This window comes from Miniopterus natalensis, chromosome 9, assembly GCF_054644295.1.
Source record: "Miniopterus natalensis isolate mMinNat1 chromosome 9, mMinNat1.hap1, whole genome shotgun sequence".
NCBI lineage: Eukaryota > Metazoa > Chordata > Mammalia > Chiroptera > Miniopteridae > Miniopterus > Miniopterus natalensis.
The window spans coordinates 71,090,444-71,113,962 of NC_142089.1; the positions used below are offsets into that span (position 1 = coordinate 71,090,444).

Here is a 23,519-nt window from a genome sequence, read left to right on the forward strand (position 1 = left end):
TGGGTAGAATGTGAGGTGGATCTTGAATGATGGGTGACTAGCTAACAGTGTTGCCTGGGAGCAACACTATAGTGACTGTATGGAGGCAGAAATGGTTCTAGCATGAATATAATAAAAATAGTCAATCTTTAAGAACTATTTTCCTTCCAAAAATGCTGCTTCCAGTGGCACCATGCAAGTTTCTGAACTCCAGCTGAGAATAAACTTGGATAAATAATTTGTCTTTCAGCATCTTCCCTCTGGACATCCTTTAGAAGAGTTTGACCTGTGTGAGTAAATGTACTTTTTGTTTTTAATATGTCAAAGCAAAATAAGTTTCCTTTCATCTGGGTTTGCTTGCCTTTAGTGCAAAATCATCTAATTCAATACAGAAAAGAAAGAAATACTAAAATGAGGAACAATTGGGTTATATTTATATGCACTATTCTGTGTCATTTTTCACTCCCCCCCACTAGTTCTGTTTAAGGGGTCCTCTCTCTGGCATCACACATCTCAAGCAGCCAAAAATGGTCCTTAGTTTCCCTTTGTAACTTTCCTTAAGTTACCCCGTTATCCTGAGAGTGTGAAGTTTTGTGAGTAAAGTATGGATCAAGTAGCAAATTCATTACGATCATGTTGTTTCATGAAAGCTTGAGATGGAGTAGCCTTTCAACCAAAAGGAGTAGGCCTTTTATTTAAAGGCTAATGAAAGCACCTGGGAGAAAGAGACACACATCATAGTGTCTGCCCACCGTCTAGTGAGCAAAGCATTCATTCACTGAGTGGCAGAATATTCTGTCGCGGAGCTATGTCAGGCAAGGCTGATTTCTGGCAAGAATAGGAGGAAAGTCCTCTCATGCGAGACTTTTATTAGGTGTTTCAGGACTACCACAAACATCAGAACATTGTCTTTGATTTATAGATAGAACCATCCTCAGACAAGTGGCCAAACTGCTAGCAAATACTCTGCAAAATGTTGAACAAAAGAAAGAAAGGAAAGGGGGAGGGGGAGGGGGAGGGGGAGGGGGAGGGGGAGGGGGAGGGGGAGGGGGAGGGGGAGGGGGAGGGGGAGGGGGAGGGGGAGGGGGAGGGGGAGGGGGAGGGGGAGGGGGAGGGGGAGGGGGAGGGGAGGGGAGGGGAGGGGAGGGGAGGGGAGGGGAGGGGAGGGGAGGGAAGGGAAGGGAAGGGAAGGGAAGGGAAGGGAAGGGAAGGGAAGGGAAGGGAAGGGAAGGGAAGGGAAGGGAAGGGAAGGGAAGGGAAGGGAAGGGAAGGAGGGAAGGGAAGGGAAGGGAAGGGGAGGATTTTCAAGTAATGTTTTCAAACTTCATAATGTATCAAAACTTTTTGGAGGGCATGTTAAAATAAAAACTACTGGGTCCTATACTCAGCGTTTTTTTCTTTCCTTTTTTTAATTGAGGTATAATTGACATTTAACATTAGTTTCAGGTGCAGAACATAATGATTTAATATTTGTACATTTCGTGAAATGATCACTGCGGTGAGTTGTTAATGTCCAACTGATTTTCTGTTGAGACTCAACTGATTTCCAGTGGACTGGCAGCTCCGCTCTTCCAGCGTCCCCTGCCCCTGGCCTCCGACAGTGCTGCTTCCCTCTGCGGGCCCTGCCCTGGCTCCGGTGCTCCACATCTCTCACCAAGACTGTTCCATCGCCTACCAAGCAGCCTCTGCCTCCAGACGGCCCACCTCACTGGCAATACCACCCGATGGCTCTTTCTAGATATAATCAGTGTTAATCCTGTTGCTCTTCTCTGTGGGGATCTGGGGTTACTTTGAGTCATCCACGCTGTGTCTGTTTCTTCAAGCCATTTTAAGATGCCCACCAGCCACTCACCCTATGACGTATGCAAGCAAATTCAGGCTGGTATCGTTCCAGGCCTTTCCTGCTGGTGCCCATTCCACCTCTTACTAGAATTCTGACTCTGCACCCTATTCTCATTTTACTCTGCTGACTTTGCTCCCCTGGATCCAGCTTAATGTTTATCTCCTTCCAAAAAAGCTAAACTGACATTTTTTTTCTTTTGTTTCAGATTGTCACTAACCAAAGCCCCAGCCATTTCTGCATAAATGTAACCCTGGCTGGGCCCATCAGTTTGCTGCTATAGATCACATTCCGACCAGGCAGATCCCCAAATGCTGACTGTGCACATAGGATATTTTGCAATCTTGTCGCCAGACTACAAACAGCCCATAGACCACATCTGATAGGTGTGTTTGGTTAGACCAGCGTAGAAGGGGGAGTGGAACACTGAAGAAAACAGATTTCCCATGAAAGTCTGATTGCCAGCATCCCTAGACAACCATTCACTGGGGCCGTAGGCAGCCAGGGGCCCTCCTGCGCCCTGGTTCCCACCGGGCTTCACTCACTCCTATTGTCTGCCTGGCCCTGCTGACATGCAGTTTGCAGTACTTCTTTCCAGGCCTCATCTTTCATCACTGTCCACAGACACCCAGCTCTCCTGTCACCCTTTTGGGAATCCCAGACTAGGTCTTCCATTTTCACCTGCTTCCCCATACCTTGGCTTATGCAAACGTCTAATACAAGAAAACAAGCTCCAAATAAATCCTGGGGATGTAATGTACAGCATGGCGACTATAATAAATAATACCGTATCGTATAGTAGAAAGTTGTTAAGAGTCAATCTTAAAATTTCTCATCCCAAGAAAGTTCGTAACCATATGTAGCGACGTTTGTCAACTAGACATCGTAGTGATCATTCTGCAATATATACAAACATCCAGTCATTACGTTGTATACCTGAAACCAATATAATTTTATATGTCAATTATACCTCAAGGAAGAAAAAGAAAAAAGACCCCAGCCCACTCCCCACCCCGCTCTTCCTTCTTCCCTTCACTTGCCCAGGACCTGGCCCTGGGTGAGCGCGGGTCTGGGGATGAGAGACACCGCCAACCTGGAGGTGGAGGCGGTCAGTCTGCAGGGCGGGAGGCGCCGCTGGGGGGGCGGGGCCTGGTGGGGGCGGGGCCTGGCCGGCGGGGCGGGGCCTGATGGGGGCGGGGCCTGGTGGGGGCGGGGCCTGACAGGGGCGGGGTCTGACGGGGCGGGGCCTGGCGGGGGCGGGGCCTGGCGGCCTTTGGCGCTGGCGCTGACGGGCGAGCCAGTCCCCCGCCCCCAGCCATTCGCTCCAGAGCCCCCGCGGGGTAGCGGGTGGAGTGTGGCCCTCGGGACCAGTGCAGCTTGAGGGAGGGGGAGTGGTCCCCCCCGGACCGCCCACGCTGGGGGCGAAGAGGGCAGGAAGGGATTTAGGGTCCGGGAGGGGCGGAGCATCTGTCTCCTCCACCGAGGGCCCCCACCCCTCGCCCAGCCCCCACCCGGGCCGGGCCTCCCCCTCCTCCGCCTGAGCCCCGACCTGGGCTTCCCTCGGCAGTCAGACGTTACCACCCCGCCTTACTGCGGAGCCCTGTTCCGCAGATGAATTTTTCCAAGCCCTTAATCACGCCGAGCAAACATGTTAAAAGGTGGAAAAGGACTTGAGGCATAAATAGTTACGTGATGTAATTCTGGCTGCTGGTGACGGCGGAATTCCAGCTCATGGGCTGGTGCTCTCCTGTCTCAGGTTATTTTGTGGCCATGTTACTAATGACGTCAGGGAAGCAGTGAAAATGGAAGGGGCAGGGCCGAATTCACGAGGCTTGCTGGCTCAGTGTGCATTTGCAGGCCGCCTTGAATTTAAAAAGGCAATGCTGAGTGCCCGTTAGCTACGTTGGCCTTCAGCTTCCACAGCTGTAAGGTTTTTTTGTTGTCTGTTTTTTGGTTAATCCTCATCAGAGGATGTTTTTTCCATTGCTTTTCAGGGAGAGAGTGAGGGGGAGAGAGAGAAACATCAATGTGAGAGAGACACGTCCACTGGTTGCCTCCAACAGGGGCCCAACCCAGGGCCAGCAGTGAACCAACCACCCAGGTACATGCCCTGTACCCTTGGATGTACAGGCCAGCGGTCCAACCACTGAGCCACATCGTCAGGGAGCATGCTGCATGTTTTTAATGAAACAGCTTCACCCATCCACCTGTCTTGGAATCCCTTCTTTTGCTGATGCCCAAGGTTATACAAATTTGCATCAAGTGGCTCACAAGTATACTATGGTGCATTTCATGGAGTAATTTGAAACCAGGAATTTGTATTATGGTGAGCCAGTGATAACATGGACATTCCTAATGGAGCGAGGATATTGAGTGCACTCCACAACTTCTGGTTTCCTCTGATGGGGCTGGGTGTGTTTGGATAGGACCAAGATGTGGACGAAGGTCTGCTTCTCTAAGCCCTGGATCCAGAAGCAAATCAGGCAAAGACTCAAAGCACCCAGAAACTGTTATTCAGTCTCTTAAGGAGCCCCAGACTGTAGAAACTCCCCAGGGTGGGGCCAGAGGTTTTCCAGCAGAGTGAGGCAATTGCTTCCCCCCTAACCCTCCCCAGGCAAAAGCAGCAAAATATCTGCCTGTGAAAGATGTCCTCTGCAGTATGGGGGAATGACTCCAGATGGGTGGCATCTGCTCTCTATCTCCAGAGGTCCCAACCCTAGATTCTCCTCACACAGCTCCAGTCCACTCTGCCCTCCCAATGCCAGGATCCCAAGGTGAGCGCCTGCACACAAAACTTTGGCCCTTTAAGAGGGTGCCTGCATTTCTAGCCCTCTCTCCCTGGCAGACAGAAAACCAGCTGCTTTTCACAGCCAGATGTTATGTGGGCACCTTTCTCAGCTCTGGTGCTCTGGGCTGGGAAGCCCAGCCTGGGGTTTAGGTCTCAGAGTCCTCAGTGGGAACCCCCACAGCTGAGATCTCCCTCGGGACCTTCAGCTGCTGCCTGGGGGAGCCCAGCCAGCCCTCTGGCACCTCCACACTTCCTCCCAGTCTCTATGTGGTTTCCACGTTTCCTCCTTGGTTATGAGGTTGCTCTCCAGCTCTGTCTTCAGTTGCAGTTGATTATTCAGGATGGTTTTCCTATATTTTAGTTGTAATTCCAGTTTGGTCCTGGGAGAGTGTCAGTGTCGCTTCCACTCAATCCACTGCCATCTTGGATCTCCCCAGTAACTATCTAGTTTTATCAAATGTTTTTGCTTAAAAAAACATAGTTTGATTCATTTGTTCCCCTCAAATACTTATGCATTCATCCCACTGCTATACACACACCTCCATTCAATATGACTGTAGCTTTTCCATCAAGAGGTAGAGAAAGCTGCTTCACCCCATGAATCTGGCTTTGGCCATGTGACTTGCTTTGGCCTATAGAACATTAGCAAATGTGACACAGCAGAGATTTAAAAACATTCATCGATTAGGCTCTGCCCTCCCCTGAGGCTGCCCAGTGAAGCAGCCCTAGCGAGTCTACTAGGAAACCAGGGACCATCTGGGGAGAGGCCTGGGTCTGGCACGGGTGCCATGCAACGCATCCAGCCCTAGTGGAGCTGCCCTGGTCAGAAGCGCTCACAGAATCAGGAGATACTTTCTTCAAGTCACCCACATAACATCTATCTACTAAGTTTTGCAAGTTTCTCTTCCTCCCAGGAAAACCTTAACTGATTTTTTTGTTGTTGTTGTTTTGAATGCAAATGTTAGGGAATGAACGAGGGCTGAGTCAAGATAATCAATTCCATTCTTCAGTTTTTATCTTCAACTCAAGCCTTCATCTATATCAGTGTTCCCCACTCTGGTCACACTGTGGAATCGTCTGTGGAAGTTTTAAAAAGTACCGATGACTGTGCCTCATCTCCCCGGTTTTCTGAATTAATGGTTCAGCGGTGAGGCCCAGGCATTGTTATTTTTAAAAATGCCCTACACAGTGGTAAGATATAGCCAGGGTTGAGAACACCTGTTCTTTGCAGAATATTTTATTACACATCCCTTCATAGGGATAATACACTTTAGCTTCTATAACACCACGTACTGTGCCTTAATAAGGAGAGATTTTCTTTTTCACCAAATAAAGCAACGTTATTTTTAAGCTTTGGAGATTTTAAAAATAAAAAATGTCAAAGAAGAAACCAATTGTTTCCCAGTTCCCCCAATTTGGCTAGTGTTAAGCATCTTAGCACATTTACCTTGTACTTTACTTTTTTCCTCTTAAAAATATTATTCTATAATTTGCAAAAAATTGAAGTTATTTGGATGGGTTGAAATAATGCATAAAAGTACAAGAACAAAAGTGAAAGTTTTTTAAAAAGGCCAAAACACTACAAAACCTTATAGCTGCAAGTAACAATCACTAAGAAAACATTATTTCACAACGCACCTTTTTTGTACAAATAGATACTTCTGTGTTCCCTTTCGACTACAACATAGCTGTTAACTAGTTGACTGATGTATATTAAATGTAGATTGCAAATAATCTTTCACAAGTGGCCTTTACCAGTGGTATATATGGGTTGGGATTCCTTAAATTAAATGAGTTGGGACAATGCTTATGAACACGTTTACCACTTTGGCGGCTTTATCAGTTCAAAAAACTGTTTCCTTATGAGTTAAGTTTTGTTAGAAGACAGAAACTCAGGAGATTCTGCTATTTGCAGCACATGAACATCAAGTAGTAAGTTTTCTCTATGATCTACCTGTTCAGATGTGTTTTTTCAGTTTGAATTAGGTATTTACATCTCAAGTGGCATTTCCTAGATTTGGTGTGACTGTTTCAAATAAAAGCATTTACAGTATTGATTTGCCTTTTCACTCGACTACACAGGAAGGGATTTCATGGCCTGGTCCTTCCCTGTTGGCATCCATAGAACAGAGCATGCCCTGTACCGCTTTGCCTGTTGTCTGGAGAAAGGCCCTTAATGAGTCCATTATACAAATCGTCACTTTCCCCTGCACAGAGTGCCTCCTTTATCTTCAAAACAAGGAACCAGACTACACCCAGTTGAATATAAATCAAGAATTCACTCTCAAGTTGTAAAACATTCTGTCCAATTCCTTGTAAAAACAGCCAAATAAAAATCATGTTTGCTTAGGACTCATCTAATTTTAACTCCTATTTACAACCCAAGACAGGTCCAAAGGAGCTGAAGGTCAGTGGTAAATTCCATTTGTTGCTTCATGTACTGGAGTATATATAGGTTGCTGATTCTGGGAACTAAGTGCCTATTTATAGCAAGCCCAATCTTTTAAACAGAACAGCAGAGGGGTTCTGTTTACACTCCTCTTCTACAAATATGAGAAATGTCTAAATAAACTTTAAAAAGAGAAGACACATAGGAGAAAGAGCCTTGTGCTGTGCCTGAAACATGTGCATATCCCCTCCCACCCCTGCCACCCCTGACCCCATGGAGTTTACAGTATTTTTTAGAAATATAGGAAGCCACAGGGTAGGCCTAGCATTTCTTCCTGAAACATATATTTAACCTGAAATATTTGGATGAAAAGCACTAGGCTACAATTAGAAGTTACTTAATGAAACCCATCAACAAACTGAAAAGGCAACCTACTGAATGGAAGAAGATATTCACCAATAATACAACTGATAAGGGGTTAATATCCAAAATATATAAGGAACTCAGACAACTTAGCTCTCTCTCTCTCTCTCTTTCTCTCTCTCACACACACACACCCAAACAATTCAATTTTAAAAATGGACAGAGGACCTGAATAGACATTTCTCCAAAGAGGCCATAAAAATGGCCAATAAACACAGGAAAAGATGCTCAATATTCCTAATCATCAGGGAAATGCAAATTCAAACCACAATGCGTTATTGCCTCATATCTGTCAGGCTGGCTAGCATCAATTAATCCACAAACAAGGGTTGGCAAGGACAGAAGAAAAGGGAGCCCTCATGTATTGTTGGTGGGATTGGAAATTGGTGCAGCCACTATGGAAGACACTATGGAGGCCCATAAAATTAAAAAAAATAAAACTACCGTAGGACTCAGCAATTCTACTTCTGGGTATTTTTTGAAAGAAAACAAGAACACAAATTTGAAAAGATATATGCACTCTTCATTGCAGCATCATTTACAAAAGCCAAGATATGGAAGCAACCTAAGTATCTATTGATAGACAATTGGACAAAGAAGAAGTGGTGCATGTATACAATGGAATATTACTCGGCCATAAAAAGAGAATGAAATCTTGCCATTTGTGACAACATGGATGGGCCTAAAGTGTATTATGCTAAGTGAAATAAGTCAGACAGAGAGAGACAAATACCATATGATTTCATTTATATGTGGAATCTAAAAAACAAAATAAACAAACAAACAAAACAGAAACAGACTCATACATACAGAAAACAAACTGCTGGTTGCCCGTGAGGAGTGGAGTTGGGCAACTGGGTGAAAAAGGTGAACGGATTAAGAAGTATAAACTGGTAGTTACAGAATAGTCCTGGGGATGTAATCAATAGGTAATATAATCAATGATGTTGTAATAACTATGTGTGGGTGCTAGACTTATTGGGGTGATCATAAGTTATGTCAATTGTAATTGAAAAATACAAAAATAAAATTTAAGTAACATAACGACACAAAAGAGGCAAAACAAACTTATGGGGTGGGGTGGTTGTCATTTGGGAGGTAACTGGAAGGGAATACAGGGTTCCTGGAGTACTAGTGGTAACATGGTTTCTTGTGCGGTTACTCAGGTAAGGATCAGTTGAAAATTCAGTGATCTCAATTCTGATATGTGCAGTTTTCTGGATGCATATGCTATTTCAATAAAAAGTTTAAGAAAGTTTATAGAGTGCCCAGGACTGTGATATTTACATAAATTTAAAAAATAAAACACGAGACTTCAAAAAACCTTGGCCTCTTCAGTGCCTCGCCCTTACCCCCATTCCCTCTGCTCAGGGTCCCAGTAGGGACTGCAGTGTCACTTTTGAGTATCCAGCTTTCTGGCTTTGAGGGCTTGACTTTTAAGCACTTGAATACTGGTGTTTTCTTTTGTGCAACAGTTAGTTCAGTGTTTCAGAAACTCTGAATAACGGGCATCTTTTGATCCAGAACAATGACTAATATATTCAATTTGTAGAAAAAGATAAACCCTTGAGCCATCTACAGATCCCGACAGGTCCCCTTCTGTGGGACTTCTGGGAAGCGCTCTTACTGGGGAGCTGTGGCGCTAACTTTCATGCTCTCCTGCCGTCTGACTGATTGAAAGGGCTCACTCTGGGAAGGTCTGTCACTTGGTCACGTGTTTCTGGAATAAACGTAGAACACAGCTTTTGTGATTCTTATTCTCCCAATTAAGTTCACGATGTTTGTACTATTTATTCTGAATCGTGGACACAGTCAAACCCGAGGTAACAAAAGCATACCAGATTCAAGCTTAATCATAATGCGATTATATGCCGTATTGACTGTTAGTTTATTGCCCCAAATGAATATTACTAAAAATAACCCTACCGTTTTAAAATTTTTATTTATTTATCTGTTTGTTTGTTCATCCACACCTGAGGATGTTTTTGCCATTGATTTCAGAGACTGTGGAAGGGAGGGAGGGAAAGGAGAAGGGGAAGAGAGAGTAAGAGAGAGACATCGATGAGGGAGAGACACATCCATTGGTTGCCTCCCGCGCGCCCTGACAGGGGCCTAACCTGCAACCCAGGTACCTGCCCTTGACTGAGAATCCGATCCGAGACCCTTTGGTGCTCGGGCACATGCTCTAACCCCTGAGTCACACCGGCCAGGGCAACCCTACCTTTTTTTTTTAATTATAAGAGGGCCAACTGATTTATTATTTATGAAAAATAATAAATAAATAATATGGGAAAAGAAAAGTGAGCCAAGTGGAACCAACACTCAACAGCTATAAAAGCTGCCAGAGCATCTATGGGAGACCATGATATACACCTTGGAAAGCACAAATGAATTCACTAAAAGAAAGGCAGACTAGGAAGCTGCTTTTCCAAACCCCAAAGGCTACATATTCTGTGAATCCATGTTGTGACATTCTAGAAAAGGCACAACCTTAGGAATGGAGAACAGGTCAGGATGTGCCAAGGGTTTGCATGGGGGCAGCAAGAGGGGATTTTTGGAGGTGATGGAGTTGTTCTTGGTTGTGGTGGTGGATACAGGACTCTATGCAACTGTCAAAACACATGGGGCTGGACACCAAAGAGAATAAATTTTACTCCAAATAAATTTAAAAACAAAATGGGGAGCTGCTTCAAATTTAATAACAAATGTTTAACAGAATGGATAGCCTTCATAATAAATGGATAAATTTTAATTTTACTTTGTCTTATACCTATAGAATTTTTCACTTGAGAAATATTAATATTCACTATCTTTTCAAAAATGAATTCTGAACACTTTTTATAGAATCCTGTTATTAAAACCAGTTTTTCAGGATTAGGCAACATACAGACCAAAATGCTGTTACTGCCCTTCTGCTCCACTATCTAGGGTATGTTAGAGAGGAATTGTGAGAAGCACTAAATATATAAACTGTTGGACTATGACTCAGAAGTCCCATCTTTGTGACCCAATTCAGCTGCTAAATCATCAACCAGAACAAATCGCTTCACCTTTGTAGGCTTGATTCATCTAATCTTAAATGATGAGTGTGTCCCTTCCAAGTCCAGTATGAAACTGCCCATTCCACTTCACAAAATCATTTTGTTATTCTTGAAGTAGGCATTCCAAGTTTCTAATCCTTCCAGGATTCTCCTCTTTAAAAAAAACACCACCACCGCAAACCATTATCACATTCAGCTGGCATCTTCTGTGTGTCCAGAGTGGTTACCACCCAGGGTTCAGAGCTATGGTTCCAGAGCTTTAAGTTACTAGTTAGAGTCATAGCATAGTTACAGAGTTACTACTTCATTCATTTCTCACAACTCGTGCCCCCCCCCCCCCCAAGAGATGATCAATCCTTGGCTGAGGAGACTAGGTTTGGAGAGTTGAAGGGACTGCCCAAGACCACAAGATAGAAGATGCTGTGATTTGAGTCCCCCACCCCTTTGAGGGAGGGGGACCCAGATTCTTCATTCTACAACAGTTCTCCGTTCCATGGGGACCACTGGAAGACTCTGAAGGTAAATGAGGCCTTGACTATTTCATTTGGCACACCCCTTACTGCGCATGTCCCTAATGGGACACAATGGATGAAAGCCAACAGGGAGATGGGCAAGATGGCTCTCGCTGAGACACCCTGTTTCACCCTGGTTCAGGTGCCTCCTCATTCTAGTGGAAACAATGTTGCTTTTTTTTTAACTGGGTCAGAGAGAGGAGATTCAGGTTATTTGGAAATTGCAGGTATCCTCAAGAGTCAAGCTATCAATACTGATGCAAGATTGTTGTTAGTCGTCTGTGTTTCCTACTATTTAAGTACATGAGTTCATGCACATGGGACAATCTACCTCACCAACCAGTGTGATATGTTCAGTTACTCTGCTCCTCTCATTTCCCCAAGCAGGCTGAGCCCGAGGAGTATTGTAAGTTACGGGTAGAGAGGAATTCAATCTGATTTTGTCTGGGTTCTAAAAAATCTTCCAGATCCTTTGTAGTAATCTCAGAAGCCTCTGCATCTTGGGAGATTGTATTTTTGCAGTCTCTGGTGACCCTTACTGAGGGCCACTGGGAGGAATAAAAACATCTAACAGTTATTTGTATTTATTAGGCACCATGCACCAATCTAGGCACTTGCCATATATTAATACACATAATTGGATTACAATTACCATCCCCATTTTACAAATGCAGAAACGGAAGTTTAGAGAGATGACAGAATTCGTTTCAAATCATATACATTCAGAATCTGAAAGCTGTATGTGAAGCCAAGCGGTCTGGTTCCAGTGGGCCCTCTCCCCTCCCCACAGTCAATATGCTGCACTAGCCTTGGTCAAGCTCAGCACTTAGGGGCCAACCCAGAAAATACTCCCCAGGAATGAGGGCCAATGTGCTACATTAACACAAGCAGACAAGGGGGAGAGTGTATAAGTGCTCAGTACTGCTCATTTGGTCAGAATTTTTGAGCACGACAATCACCCCCACACACTGCCTTTGGCGATTGGCCTGAGCTCTAAGTCATGGCAGTGGGGACAGCTGGCATCCAGACACTGACAGAGTAACCATGACAAAGAGAGAAATTCATTGCCCAGAGTCCACTGTTCCATTAATCCTACTGGTCACAGTGTAATATGAAGAAAGTCATGGCATTAATACCGCATAGAGAGGGGATGGAGAGGAATGGAGACGGTGACAGAATTAACAGTGGCTGAGCTGGGAGGTATATCTTCATTGTAACACTCAAAACTCTCTCATGAAGTTGATGTTGTCTTCCCTTTATAGATGAGTAAACTGAAGCCCATGTAGGAGAAGTCAATGGCTCAAGATCACACAGCAGGTAGATGAAACCTAAGTCTGCCTGTCTCTAAAATTTTTACTCCTTCCATTGCGCTCTCCAGAGTTAAAGCAAAATAATGCAGGAATCTCTTCTGAGATCACCTCGCCCAATTTCATCATTTTACGGAGGACGGAACTAAGACCCAGAGAGTTTTACGTGACATGCCCAAGGTCAAACAGCTAGTTAAAAACAGGGGCTAGAACCTAATTCTGTAGTGTGCATATCTAGGTCAGCAGCCCCTTTTACACGATCCAGTGGCAGGAGTTCGCAGCACTTGTACAAAGGAAAATAAACCTTCACACATAGCTCACATCACTTACTGCCTGTTGGCTTAATATTCTACTATTCTTAGCTGTGAGCTATGAAGTGTTTAAAATATCAAAGTCCATAAACTACTGTTCCAATCCTTGACAGCCTTTTGGGATAACTTGAAATTCACATCCTTAGAGTGGCCCAGACATTCTTCTGGCCCTTCTACAAACATCTTTGAAAAGATGCTGTGAGTTGTATTATTCTCTGGATATATATTTTTGGGGGTGAGGTTGAATCAAAACTGCCTAATACACAATTCTTATTTTTTAATAAATTCTTAAATACCTTCCATATTTTTTTGTATCCAGATCATTTTTATTTTATTTTTTAAATTTGTCTTTATTGTTGAAAGTCATACTTTGCCTTGTGTCCTAAAACCAAAATTAACTGTGGCTCAGCTTGGTTGAGTAATCTGTCCAGTGTCAGACGAGCTGTTAAGTGACAAGGCTGAGATGCCCAAGTCCATATTCTTCTACACTGCCCTGAAAGATCAGAGAAACCTCATGCAAAGCTACAGAGCTGAATGCCGGGGCAATCGCAGATTAAATTACATATGTGAAAAATTAACAAGATAATTGAACCCAACAAAGAAAGCTCTATGAGAGCATGTGGTAATGGAAAATACATTAAGATTTGGCTGAAGGCAAAATATCTTCATGTCAATTACAAAGTCATACTCAGAGGGGACTCATAAAATAATAAGACTGCCAATTGGCTCTTTTTTTTTTTTTTTTAAATAGAGGAAGCAGAATATTCAGTAGCGAGAAGAGATTTAGAAAGGTACCTCTAAGCACTGCACATGGGACAGGTTACTCACTGATCAATTTACTGCTCTTAGTAACATACTCCTCCCATTCTCCACACAGGAAAAGGAAGGCCAAGAGAATGGAAATCCTAAAAAGCAGGGCTCTGACTTTTGCTTCTAATACCTAAATGGCATGTGCTTGTAGATTCAACTCTGTCCATTTAAAAAGAAAAAAATGGAAAAGAAAACTCATCCTAGAAGTTTAAGCTGGGTGAAGAGATGTTCATTCTTCAGGAAGTCACTATCACAGGATATGTAGAAAGCCTTGTCTGGAATACTGGACTTTCGCATTTCCTCTGAAAAGAAGAAGCTACTCATTTCTGGAAATTAGAGTCAACCCAAGGATTTGTTATACATTTTTAAGTTTGCTTGCTTTGAGTTTGTGTAGTATGTTGATGGTTGTTGAAACTGGCTGATGGGCACAGGAGATTACTGTCCTATTCTCAGTGCTGTTGTATGTTTATAAATTTCACAGCACGGTTTTAAAATGATCTCTGTGTCAGTAGCCGGGAGGAATAACATTTGTTTCAACACTGAGGAAGTTGGACACCTGAAATGGGAAGGATGTGGCTGGGCCAGCAAAAGCCTTGACGGAATGATTTGAAAAAGTTCTCGCCTTTCGTTAACAATCTTGGTTATGTTGATTTCCTTTTCTAAGAAATGATATTATGTTCTGAACAGACATCTTAAGTCCTTTCTAGTACATGGTAGGGTTTAAGAAAATAAAACAATCATTTAATCCCAATTCCTGTTCTTTTCATGTGATGTGATCTCAAAATAGAGTCCTGAGAAACTATTGATGTCTCTGTGTTTTTAAGGAAACACTTTTCTAATAGCATACATGCTTCACATATTATTGTGAGGACTCCGTGAGGCTTTGCAGTAGTTTCAAAAATTACACCAATAACATTAAGGGAAATCAAAGTTATAAAGAATAAGTACACACCCCAAGATGTTAAACTGCTTAAATTTTCTTATATTTCCTCCTATTTCTCTTTGGCTATACCTACACCTAGTTTTACATGGTTGGGAAGCCCAATTTAAACATCCTTTTGCAGTGAAACATTTAGGTTTTCTTAATATATATTCATATTAATAAGTGCATAAACGCTTAACCTCATACTTTACAACCTTTTTTTCTATTTAATTCTCAAAACAACCTTACTAAGTAGCCATCACTACTGTGACTCTACAGATGAGGAATCTGAGGTTCAGGAGTACCCAAAGTCACAAAGCTGATGAGGGCAAAGCTAAAATTCCTCATCAGGTTTGTGTCACTCCAAACCAGGATAGTGCCTCAATATGAGTACTTTGAAACATGTCATTTGTCTGCCACTTTCATAATATCCACCTTATGCAATCAACACCAGAAAGCTTTCCCTTATCCAAACTCGCTTTTAGTTTTACTGGTGGCTGCCTTTTTTCCCAGTCAAGCAGCGTCTCTGATGGAAATGAACTGAATCAACATTTGCTGCAAATCTATAAACATGTCAGTCTCTGTAAAAGATGGTCTATGTCAGCAGTTCTCAATGTGCTTTCTAAACAGAAGCATCAGGGTCACCTGGGAAGTTGCTAGAAATACAGATTCTAGGAATGCTTTAGGCCCAGCAATCTGTGTTTTAACAGGCCCTGCAGCAGATTCTGAGGCATGCTCTGTGAGAACTACCACACTAGATACATTACCATATTTAATGCTCATAAGTTCTCTGGGAACTATGAACTATTTATTATTTCCATCATCACAGATGGGTAAACAGGTACAGCATAGACTAAGGCCAGTGTCACCGTTCCCCAGTAGCATGTGGGCCCAAAATGGGATGGATTGAGATGCTGTTGCAGTGGTCCAGAGAAAGAGTAGGGATATTTATGTTCAAGAGATTATTTAGACATTGATTATATCTATTAGGGCTTTGATATACAATTAATATTTTTTTGTTTTAAGAGTCATTGAACCCTGGCTGAATAGCTCAGTTGGTTAGAGCGTGATCCCAATATGCCAAGGTTGTGGGTTCAATCCCTGGTCAGGCCACATACATGAATCAATCAATGAATGCACAAATAAATGGAACAACAAATCGATGTTTCTCTCTCCCTCTCTAAAATCAATTTTAAAAAATAATTTTTAAAAAAGAGTCATTGAAATTCAATTTATGTTTTTGTTAAAAAAACAAACTGCTGCTTCTAGAAAAGATTCGTCTTATGCAATTCGTGGAGAATGATGGGAGGTTGAATGAAAATTGGAGAAATGGTCTTGCCAGTTCTGAAGTGGTAGCTACATTAATCCCTCCGGTAGAGTTACATTCTCATTAATTCAGCCTAGTGGATGTTTACCAATCATAATGATATGCGTACTTAATTAAATATTCATAAATAAATAAATATTCATATGCACTTTAATCCATTTTTTAAAATCTTGCATAATGTTGTTCTAAAGATTGGGAATTAAACCCGAGTTAAGAGCAGGGTTTCCTGATTATTTCCTTTAACAGAGCTGGGGGGCAAAAAATGTTTGGGCACAGATTCCCCAATGAAGATGGTGATCCAAATATTACAGCACAGCCAATGACTGGAGGCATCATAAGTGATCCCTCAAATGCCTATAGCTTCAGTGTAGTTTAATTATGTCAATACCCTGCAACCTGTTTAAGGTTTCTCTACCAAGAGCTCAGTATTTTGTGATGTAGACTTATCAGTCTAGGTACTCAAGAGCCAGGACAAATTGCACATTATAAATCTTCCTCAGATTACTGGCTCTAAAAGAGCTTAAAGCCCTTTACCAATAAGGAAAAGCAAGTTACACAAGCCCAAATTACTAATGCCATATTTTGAAAATCATGTTCAAATTTATTATGTGTATTTAATATTACCTAGCTATGCAAAAATGATGTCATTTTAAAAACTCTGTTAAATAGATAGAACCCATGTATAATTTTTTCTTTCAACCAGAATTTATTTCCGTGTTGACAAAATGAGCACCAGTGTGGATTGTCATAGGGCCACAAAAAAATAGATTTACTGTAGACCTGAATGTTCTAATGACATTCATTACAACATGATTCTACAATCCAACAATGTTTATCATTCTAGAAATAATTGGTATGATTAAATGCATCCTTTGTGGTTTTACAACCTGAATTCTAAATTTGGGCAGATGTACAGAGAACACAATGCATGCAGTCATGTGCCCCATAACGATGTTTCAGTCAATGACACTTAGTGACTAGGACATCTTGACGTCCTAGTGCAAAGGTTACAAAAATCAAGAAGGCTGTGACTGAGATGGCAAACCCCTTTAACCTGGTGTGGATGAGGATGACATGAGGAGCTCCTAGAGGTGGCTCCTGAGGAATAGACTAATGAGTAGTTGATGGAACTGGAACAAGAGGCAATAACAAAGGAAACTGCAGAAGAAAAGGACCTCCAAGAAAATTCACAGTGAAAGATTTAGCAGAAGCTTTTGCAGACCTCAGAAAGCTCCTCAAAAAGTTTGAAAACACAGACCCCAACAACGAAAGGTTTTCATTAATGGAGCAGAATGTTCAAGGTGCATTATCTTCTTACAAGCAAATCTATGATGACAAAAAGAAATAAACCAAGCAAACCACCATGGACACATTTCTGAAAAGAGTGGCACCTCCTCAAGAAGAGCCTCAGGCAGGTCCCTCAGGAGGTGTTCCAGAGGAAGGCATTGCTATCACAGATGACAGCTCCATGTGTGTTACTGCCTTGAAGACCTTTGAGTGGGACAAGATGTGGAGGCGGAAGACAGTGACACTGATGACCTGACCCTGTGTGGGCTTAGGCGAATGTGTGTGTGTTTGTCTTAGTTTTTAACAAAAAAGTTTAAAAAGGAAAAAAAATTTAAAAATTTTAAAAATAAAAAGGAGCTTATAGAATAAGAATATATAAAAAGAAAATATTTTTGAACAACTGTACAATATGTTTGTGTTTTAGATAAATGTTATTACAAGAGACTAAAAAGTTAAAAAATAATTTTAAAGTAAAAAAGTTACAGTAAACTAAGGTAAATTTATTATTGAAGAAAGAAAATATTTTTAATAAACTTAGTGTAGCCTAAGTGTTTATATAAAGTCTGCAATAGTGCACAGTAATGTCCTGGGCCTTCACACTCACTCACCCACCCACCCAGAGCACCTTGCAGTCCTCAGCTCCATTCATGGTAAGGGCCTATACAGGTGAACCACTGTTAATCTTTTACACATTCTTACTGAACCTTTTCTGTTCAGGTATGTTTAAAACCACAAACACTTACCACTGTGTTACAGCTGCCTGTGGTATTCAGTATAACGTGTTGTACAGGCTTGTAGCCGAGGAGCAACAGGCTATGCCGCGGAGCCTAGGTGTGTAGCATCTGTGTGAGTGCACTCTATGGTGTTCACAAAACTAGGAAACCGCCTAATGACACATTTTTCAGAACGTATCCCAATAGTTAATGACTGTGCTTTAAAAAACACACTGGGGCCCTGGTTGGTGCGGCTCAGTTGGTTGGAGAGTCATTCCATACAACAAAAGGCCACAGTTTTGATTCCCGGTCAGGGCACACACCCATGTTGTGGATTCGATCCCTGGTTGTAGTGCATACAGGAGGCAACCGATCCATCAGTATTTCTCTCTCACGTCTATGTTCCTCTCTCTCTCTCCTTTCTGCTCTTTCTAAAATCAATAAAAGCTTATCTTTGGGTGAAGATTAAAAAAACAAACAAACCCAAACTGGGACTGATCCAGCCACACCCAGATTTAAAGCCCTAGTAAACTTTCTGCAGAGAACATATATCTTCTAAATAGCTCAGTGTTAGTGTTTGCTGAGAGCTACACCTGGGGAGTTTCAAGTTTCCAGTATCGTAGTATTTTCTTAACCTTTCATTTCCTTATGTTTCCTTCTAAGACAGTAACTGGCGAGCGCTCGAGATCAAATTAAGACGGAGGAAGCCCACTGCCTGAGTCGGGAGCAGGCCAGGCATGGTATTAACAGCAGGGCTGCGAGGGTGCCAAGGTGCGGGAGAAACTCAAACCAGGTGCAAGTAAGGCGGAAACTGGAGGCGTCACAGAGAATGCCAGCGCTTTCTCTTGGCATCAGATGCCACTGCGTGATGGGCCCCGGCTGGCTAGCTGGGAACCAGATTTTCTAAGGAAGCACGGCCCTATTAACATTCCAATGGGAACTCAAGAGCTTACTAACTCTACACGGTCTTTCTTATATCTTTCCCTTTACTGACTTTATTTCTTGGCCTAACTATTACAGAATTATACCTCCAAGCAGTATCTTACTCACTGGTTCTCTAATCCTTTCTATAAAATATTGCCCCCACCCCATCCACCCAGGTACAGGACACTTATATCCATCCCTTCGATCTTCTCATAGCTATGCAGACACTCCTCAGATCCAACCCACCACCATCCGGCACTCTGCATATCCTCAGTCAGGCACAGCGACAGGTGGTGGTGTGGCAGTGATGGGGAAGACAAAGATAGATGTCACGTTTCTTACCCTTAAGAAACCCAAACACTAAGGAGGTAGGGCAGAGAAGATTATTCACTTAGCAGGTTATTATAATTCAATGGTGGCAGCTGCGGCACTGGGTATAAGAGAAGCCACAGTTGGAGTACCAACCATCTAGGAGGTGGGTTATCGAGATGGCTTCCGGAGGAGGTGAAATCCAGGGTGGGTTATACAGGATGGATGGGAGTTAGACAGAGACGGTAGGAAGGGTATCCAAGAGAGGACATCATAAAAAGCCACCAAAAAGAAAAAAAAGGCAGGTGAAAATTACAGAAGTGTGTAGAGCCAAGGAGTTGGAACATAAAGTCTGAAGCATCAGGTAAAAAGAAAGGAGGGTAGAGAGATGGGGTGAGGAAGTGGGAGGGAGTCCGGTCCCGGAGGTCATGCCACAGGTCATGTCACACTAAGAGCTTCAACCTGACCCTCAAGACAATGAGGAGCCACCGCAAAGCTTTAAAGAAAGGAACAACTGGTGACTGCCAGCCTGCCTGAGAGTTCACCACTGCTGGACTCTGGGAAGCAAAGGTCCCTGGTGCCTTTTCCCACAACATTCCTAGAATCTAGACTGAAGAATCTTTCGAAATACGAAAAAAGTTGAATTTTTAAAATCAACTCCCTAAATGTCTACATAAGATCTATTTAAATAAAAACCACATCTTGTGGTATTTTGTTTCTCACTTATAGACAACAGAGCATTTAAAAAAGAACCATTTTTCTTTTTCTGTGTATCTCTGTGGTGGACTTTTAAAAAGTATGTATAAGTATGTGTATTGTTTTCCACACATATTTAATTAGTTTTATTATCTGTAAACTTAATAAAGCATCTCCGGAAGGGTATATAAGAAAGCTATATTAGACATTGATGGAGTGCAAAATTTAAAAATTTCAAACCTGGTAAATTTATTTCCTGGTGGTGGTGTTTTTTAAGCTAACTTCTAAAATTGTTTTAAAAATAGGGACAGATAGCCCTAGCTGGCTAGCTCAGTTGGTTAAAGCGTCGTTCAGATACACCAAAGTTTTGGATTCGATCTCCGGTCAAAACACATACAAGAATCAACCAATGAATGCATAAATAAGTGGAACAACAAATTGATGTTTTTTCTCTCCCTCCCTCTCTCTCTCTAAAATTAATCAATTAAAAAAAAATAGAATAGATATAAGGACAGATATTCAGGGGGTAAAAAGCATTTTTTGAGAGATTGGAGTAGGGGGAAATTTGCTCAATATACTAAAATTATACTGAAATTAGCCCATTATACTAAACAGACACTAAATTTAATGCTCAACCACTCAAATCTTGAAACTGAAATTCCATGAGTCATGTCTGTCTGCTCACAGAGGTACACTCAGTACACAGAATAGTGCTTGGTACCACAGAAGGCTAAATACGGATTTGCTGATTGCCCAAAATATAAATGTCAAAATAGTCTATTATTTTTTGAAGACTTCTTTTCTATACAGTGTGAAGACAAATCCTTAACGCACTTCACGAGCCGGGACTCAGGAAGCTGGCACAGAAGCCAGTGTGGGGAGTGGTGATCATTTCCAGCAAGGCCAGCCCTCCGTGACTCAAACTAGCACATTGGCCCACTCAGCCTCAGCATGCTGCCTTTCAACACACACACACCCACTCACCCCCCCCACACACACACACACACCCTGCTAACCTTATTTCCAGCTTAAGTGGTGAGGTGGGGCTTCCTTCCACTGCCCTCCTCATTTCTCCCCACCCTTATCCTTCCTCCTTTCTGAGATTCTGCAGGGACTTAGCTTTGGATATACAGGAAAGACTAAATAATCATCCCTTCTCTTTCTGCTGGAGAGGGACAGCTCAAGCTGCAGGCCACACAAACCCAGCACCAGGTCCCCGCTTTGCCTTAAAGACGAGCACAGGAAGCCAGTCTCCCTAAGCCTTTCTTTCTTCATTGGTACATGAGGATAACAATAGTCATTTCTTATAATTAAAAGAAATGATGTAGAACATCACATATCTGGCACAAACTGTTATCAACCAGAACAGAATTAGATGCCACATATATAATATTTACATGTGTTATAAATAATAAACAATATGGATGCCCACTCACTGCACTGTGATAAATGTTGGTTCGCACCCCCTCCTACAAGTCTTCATGATCTGACAATTTAGTATCTCTGAAAATAAACTGCTCCAAGGATGTCTCTGTCCCCAGTCATCTTGCTGGACCTCTTTCTGCTTCTTTCTCTGAGTAGATTTCTATGCCCAGCCATTCTTGTTTAGCTCTTAGGAATGCTGAGTTATTGGGCACCTAATAACTGCTGTGAGTGTACTTCAGACATGAACATAGTTTCAAACAGCACTCAAATGCCCCAACAATAACGATACTACATGTAAGAGCAAGAAGATCTTCCAAGCACCGCAGGCATAGGGCCATCCTCACACAGGGCTGGCACCACAGCCATGCTGGCACAATAGTGGAAACTACTGTGTTGGGACATCACCTGGAAAACGTATGCAGGTCACACAGATAATCCCAGAAAACATATGGGAGACAGAATTTTGAAAAGAAACCCAGTCCTGAATCAAAGACAGAGTTTAGTACTGGGGTTTTTTTTTTTTGCCTTCAGTTGCCTGACATTGGACCCCTTTCCAAATTATCAAAAACAACAGAAAAGACTTCAAAGCATATAAACACAAGAGGCTGCAAAGTGGAATTTCTGATAAAAATCCATGAGTTTGAAATTAGGAATTTACTTTGGATCAACTCCAGCTAGAATCTCTCTGTATGTTTTATCTCTGCTACCCATTCTTCTAGGCAATAAAATATCAGACTAGATTTATTAAACCAAATAGGTTGAGACCAGAGTATTGGTCCAGGTCTTAGACTGCAGACATTTAAGAGGGAGTGATAATTTGTGAACTAACCAAAGAGAATTCAAAGATTCTGAAAACAGCCTCATGAAACTTGAGCAATGACTTTGAGCATCAGTGTAATATTGGGTAACATCCTATTTCAACTCCGAAGTTCTAGAATGCTTATGAAGAACATGTCTCATTATGCTAGAGCTGTGCTTATCGAGGACTACGAAAAGCATCCATTCAAAAGACCGAGCTGAAAATCGCCAACTATGAGATACAGCATCAAAGGTAGTTTGCCAGAGCTCCTGTGGCTCGGCATGTCCTAGATCACTGTAGTGCACGTAGCTGTAAAACAACAGAGCTGGCACTAAACTGTCACTAAAAAGCAACCAGACTAATAGCTTTCTAAGCATTTAAATTTTTTTTCAAATAATTTCAAATGAGTCAGTTCTCCAGAGGAGCTGAATGGCAGCAAACTCAATCTATGAATAAAAAGTGGTAACAGAAATTAGTACCTACTTGGAATCCTATTAAGCGTCACCCAGAAATGTTCATCAGGACTATAGGTATCTTTTGACCATTGTAGTAGATCAATGGCCCTTTTGTCCTGAAAGACAAAGTTGACAAACTCTCTGGTGAGGGCCACATAGGCAGTGCCAAAGTAAATCGTCAGCTGATGTGGAGGAGAGGTTTTCAAAACATTAGTGTTTTTCACAAAAGAGCCATCTTTGCCTATGTGCTCTCGGTGGACATACTTAGTCCGTCCAATGGCATGAGCTGGGGGCAGCACCCCAGGGGTAATGTTTTTCCCTTTAAATCCTTTCAGATACTGAACTATTTCCTTGTTGGTTTTCAGGGGGAAATCTTGCCCACAGGTGTTGATGGCGTACTTCCAGGGGACCTCCGAGGCCACCAGGTCTCTCAGGCAGTTCAGGTCGGCCTGGAGCCTGGAAATTCCCGCGTAGACCACGGGCTCGATCTTTGAAGCAATAAAGGCATTTGGGAAGCAGCTCAGTAACTGCCACACAGATTTCTTGAACTCTGCTGCAGCTTTTTCATCCACATGAACGCAGTAGACATTCTGGGGCATGTAGATAGCCCTGAAGAGCCTTTCAAAGGTATGGAATTCTTTGTGGATGACCATGACATACGCCAAAGGGAACGCCACTTCTTCCTCCGACAGGGGCCTTGTGATGTAGTGGTTCTGGATCAGGTAGTCCTTGCAAGGGACACTTCCCAAAGGTGATGTCAACGTGTTCTCCCAGAGAAAAGTGGACTTGTCTTCTAAGGCGTCCTCACAGGCACTTATCACAGAATACCTTTCACTGGAACCATTCAGCCTCCTCTTGGGCAGGCTTAACCAGCTGTTGTAACGGATCACAAAAATAACCACACTGAGCACGGTGAAAGCAAAAAGGTAGTACCTCCAATAGTTCATTATTTTCACTTCCTTGAGCCAGGAATCTCTCCCCAGGGGCTGAGAAATGATCAGTCCCTGAAGCTCCAAGTACGAAGAGGCTGAATGGACTTCCTCTGGCAGTCTTGAATTTCGACAGCTTCTCAAACAGCGTCTCCTTCAATCCTCACTGATTCTCTGCTTCAGTATCGCCTCCGTCCCCTGGCGGTGGCAGGAGGGGACCTGCTTCTCCAACACGCACTGGTCTCGGCCCTGCCCGCTGGATGCCAGCGGCTGGCAGAGCGCAGAGCGGAGTGGAGCGCTCAGCCCAGCCCAGCCCAGCCCGGCGCAGCCGGC

At 42.8% G+C, this 23,519-nt stretch overlaps 1 protein-coding gene across 1 annotated transcript in view; it reads right to left on the bottom strand.

Annotated features, from left to right (window-relative positions):
- LOC107530417 (N-acetyllactosaminide beta-1,6-N-acetylglucosaminyl-transferase-like) overlaps positions 1 to 23,282 on the bottom strand; it is a 38,418-nt gene extending 15,136 nt beyond the window's left edge. The window contains exon 1 of the mRNA XM_087820643.1: positions 22,286 to 23,282. Within this exon, the coding sequence (XP_087676769.1) occupies positions 22,286 to 23,204 (919 nt within the window). The 5' untranslated portion in view covers positions 23,205 to 23,282. The remainder of the gene's footprint in view (positions 1 to 22,285) is intronic.
- Positions 23,283 to 23,519: the final 237 nt, after the last annotated feature.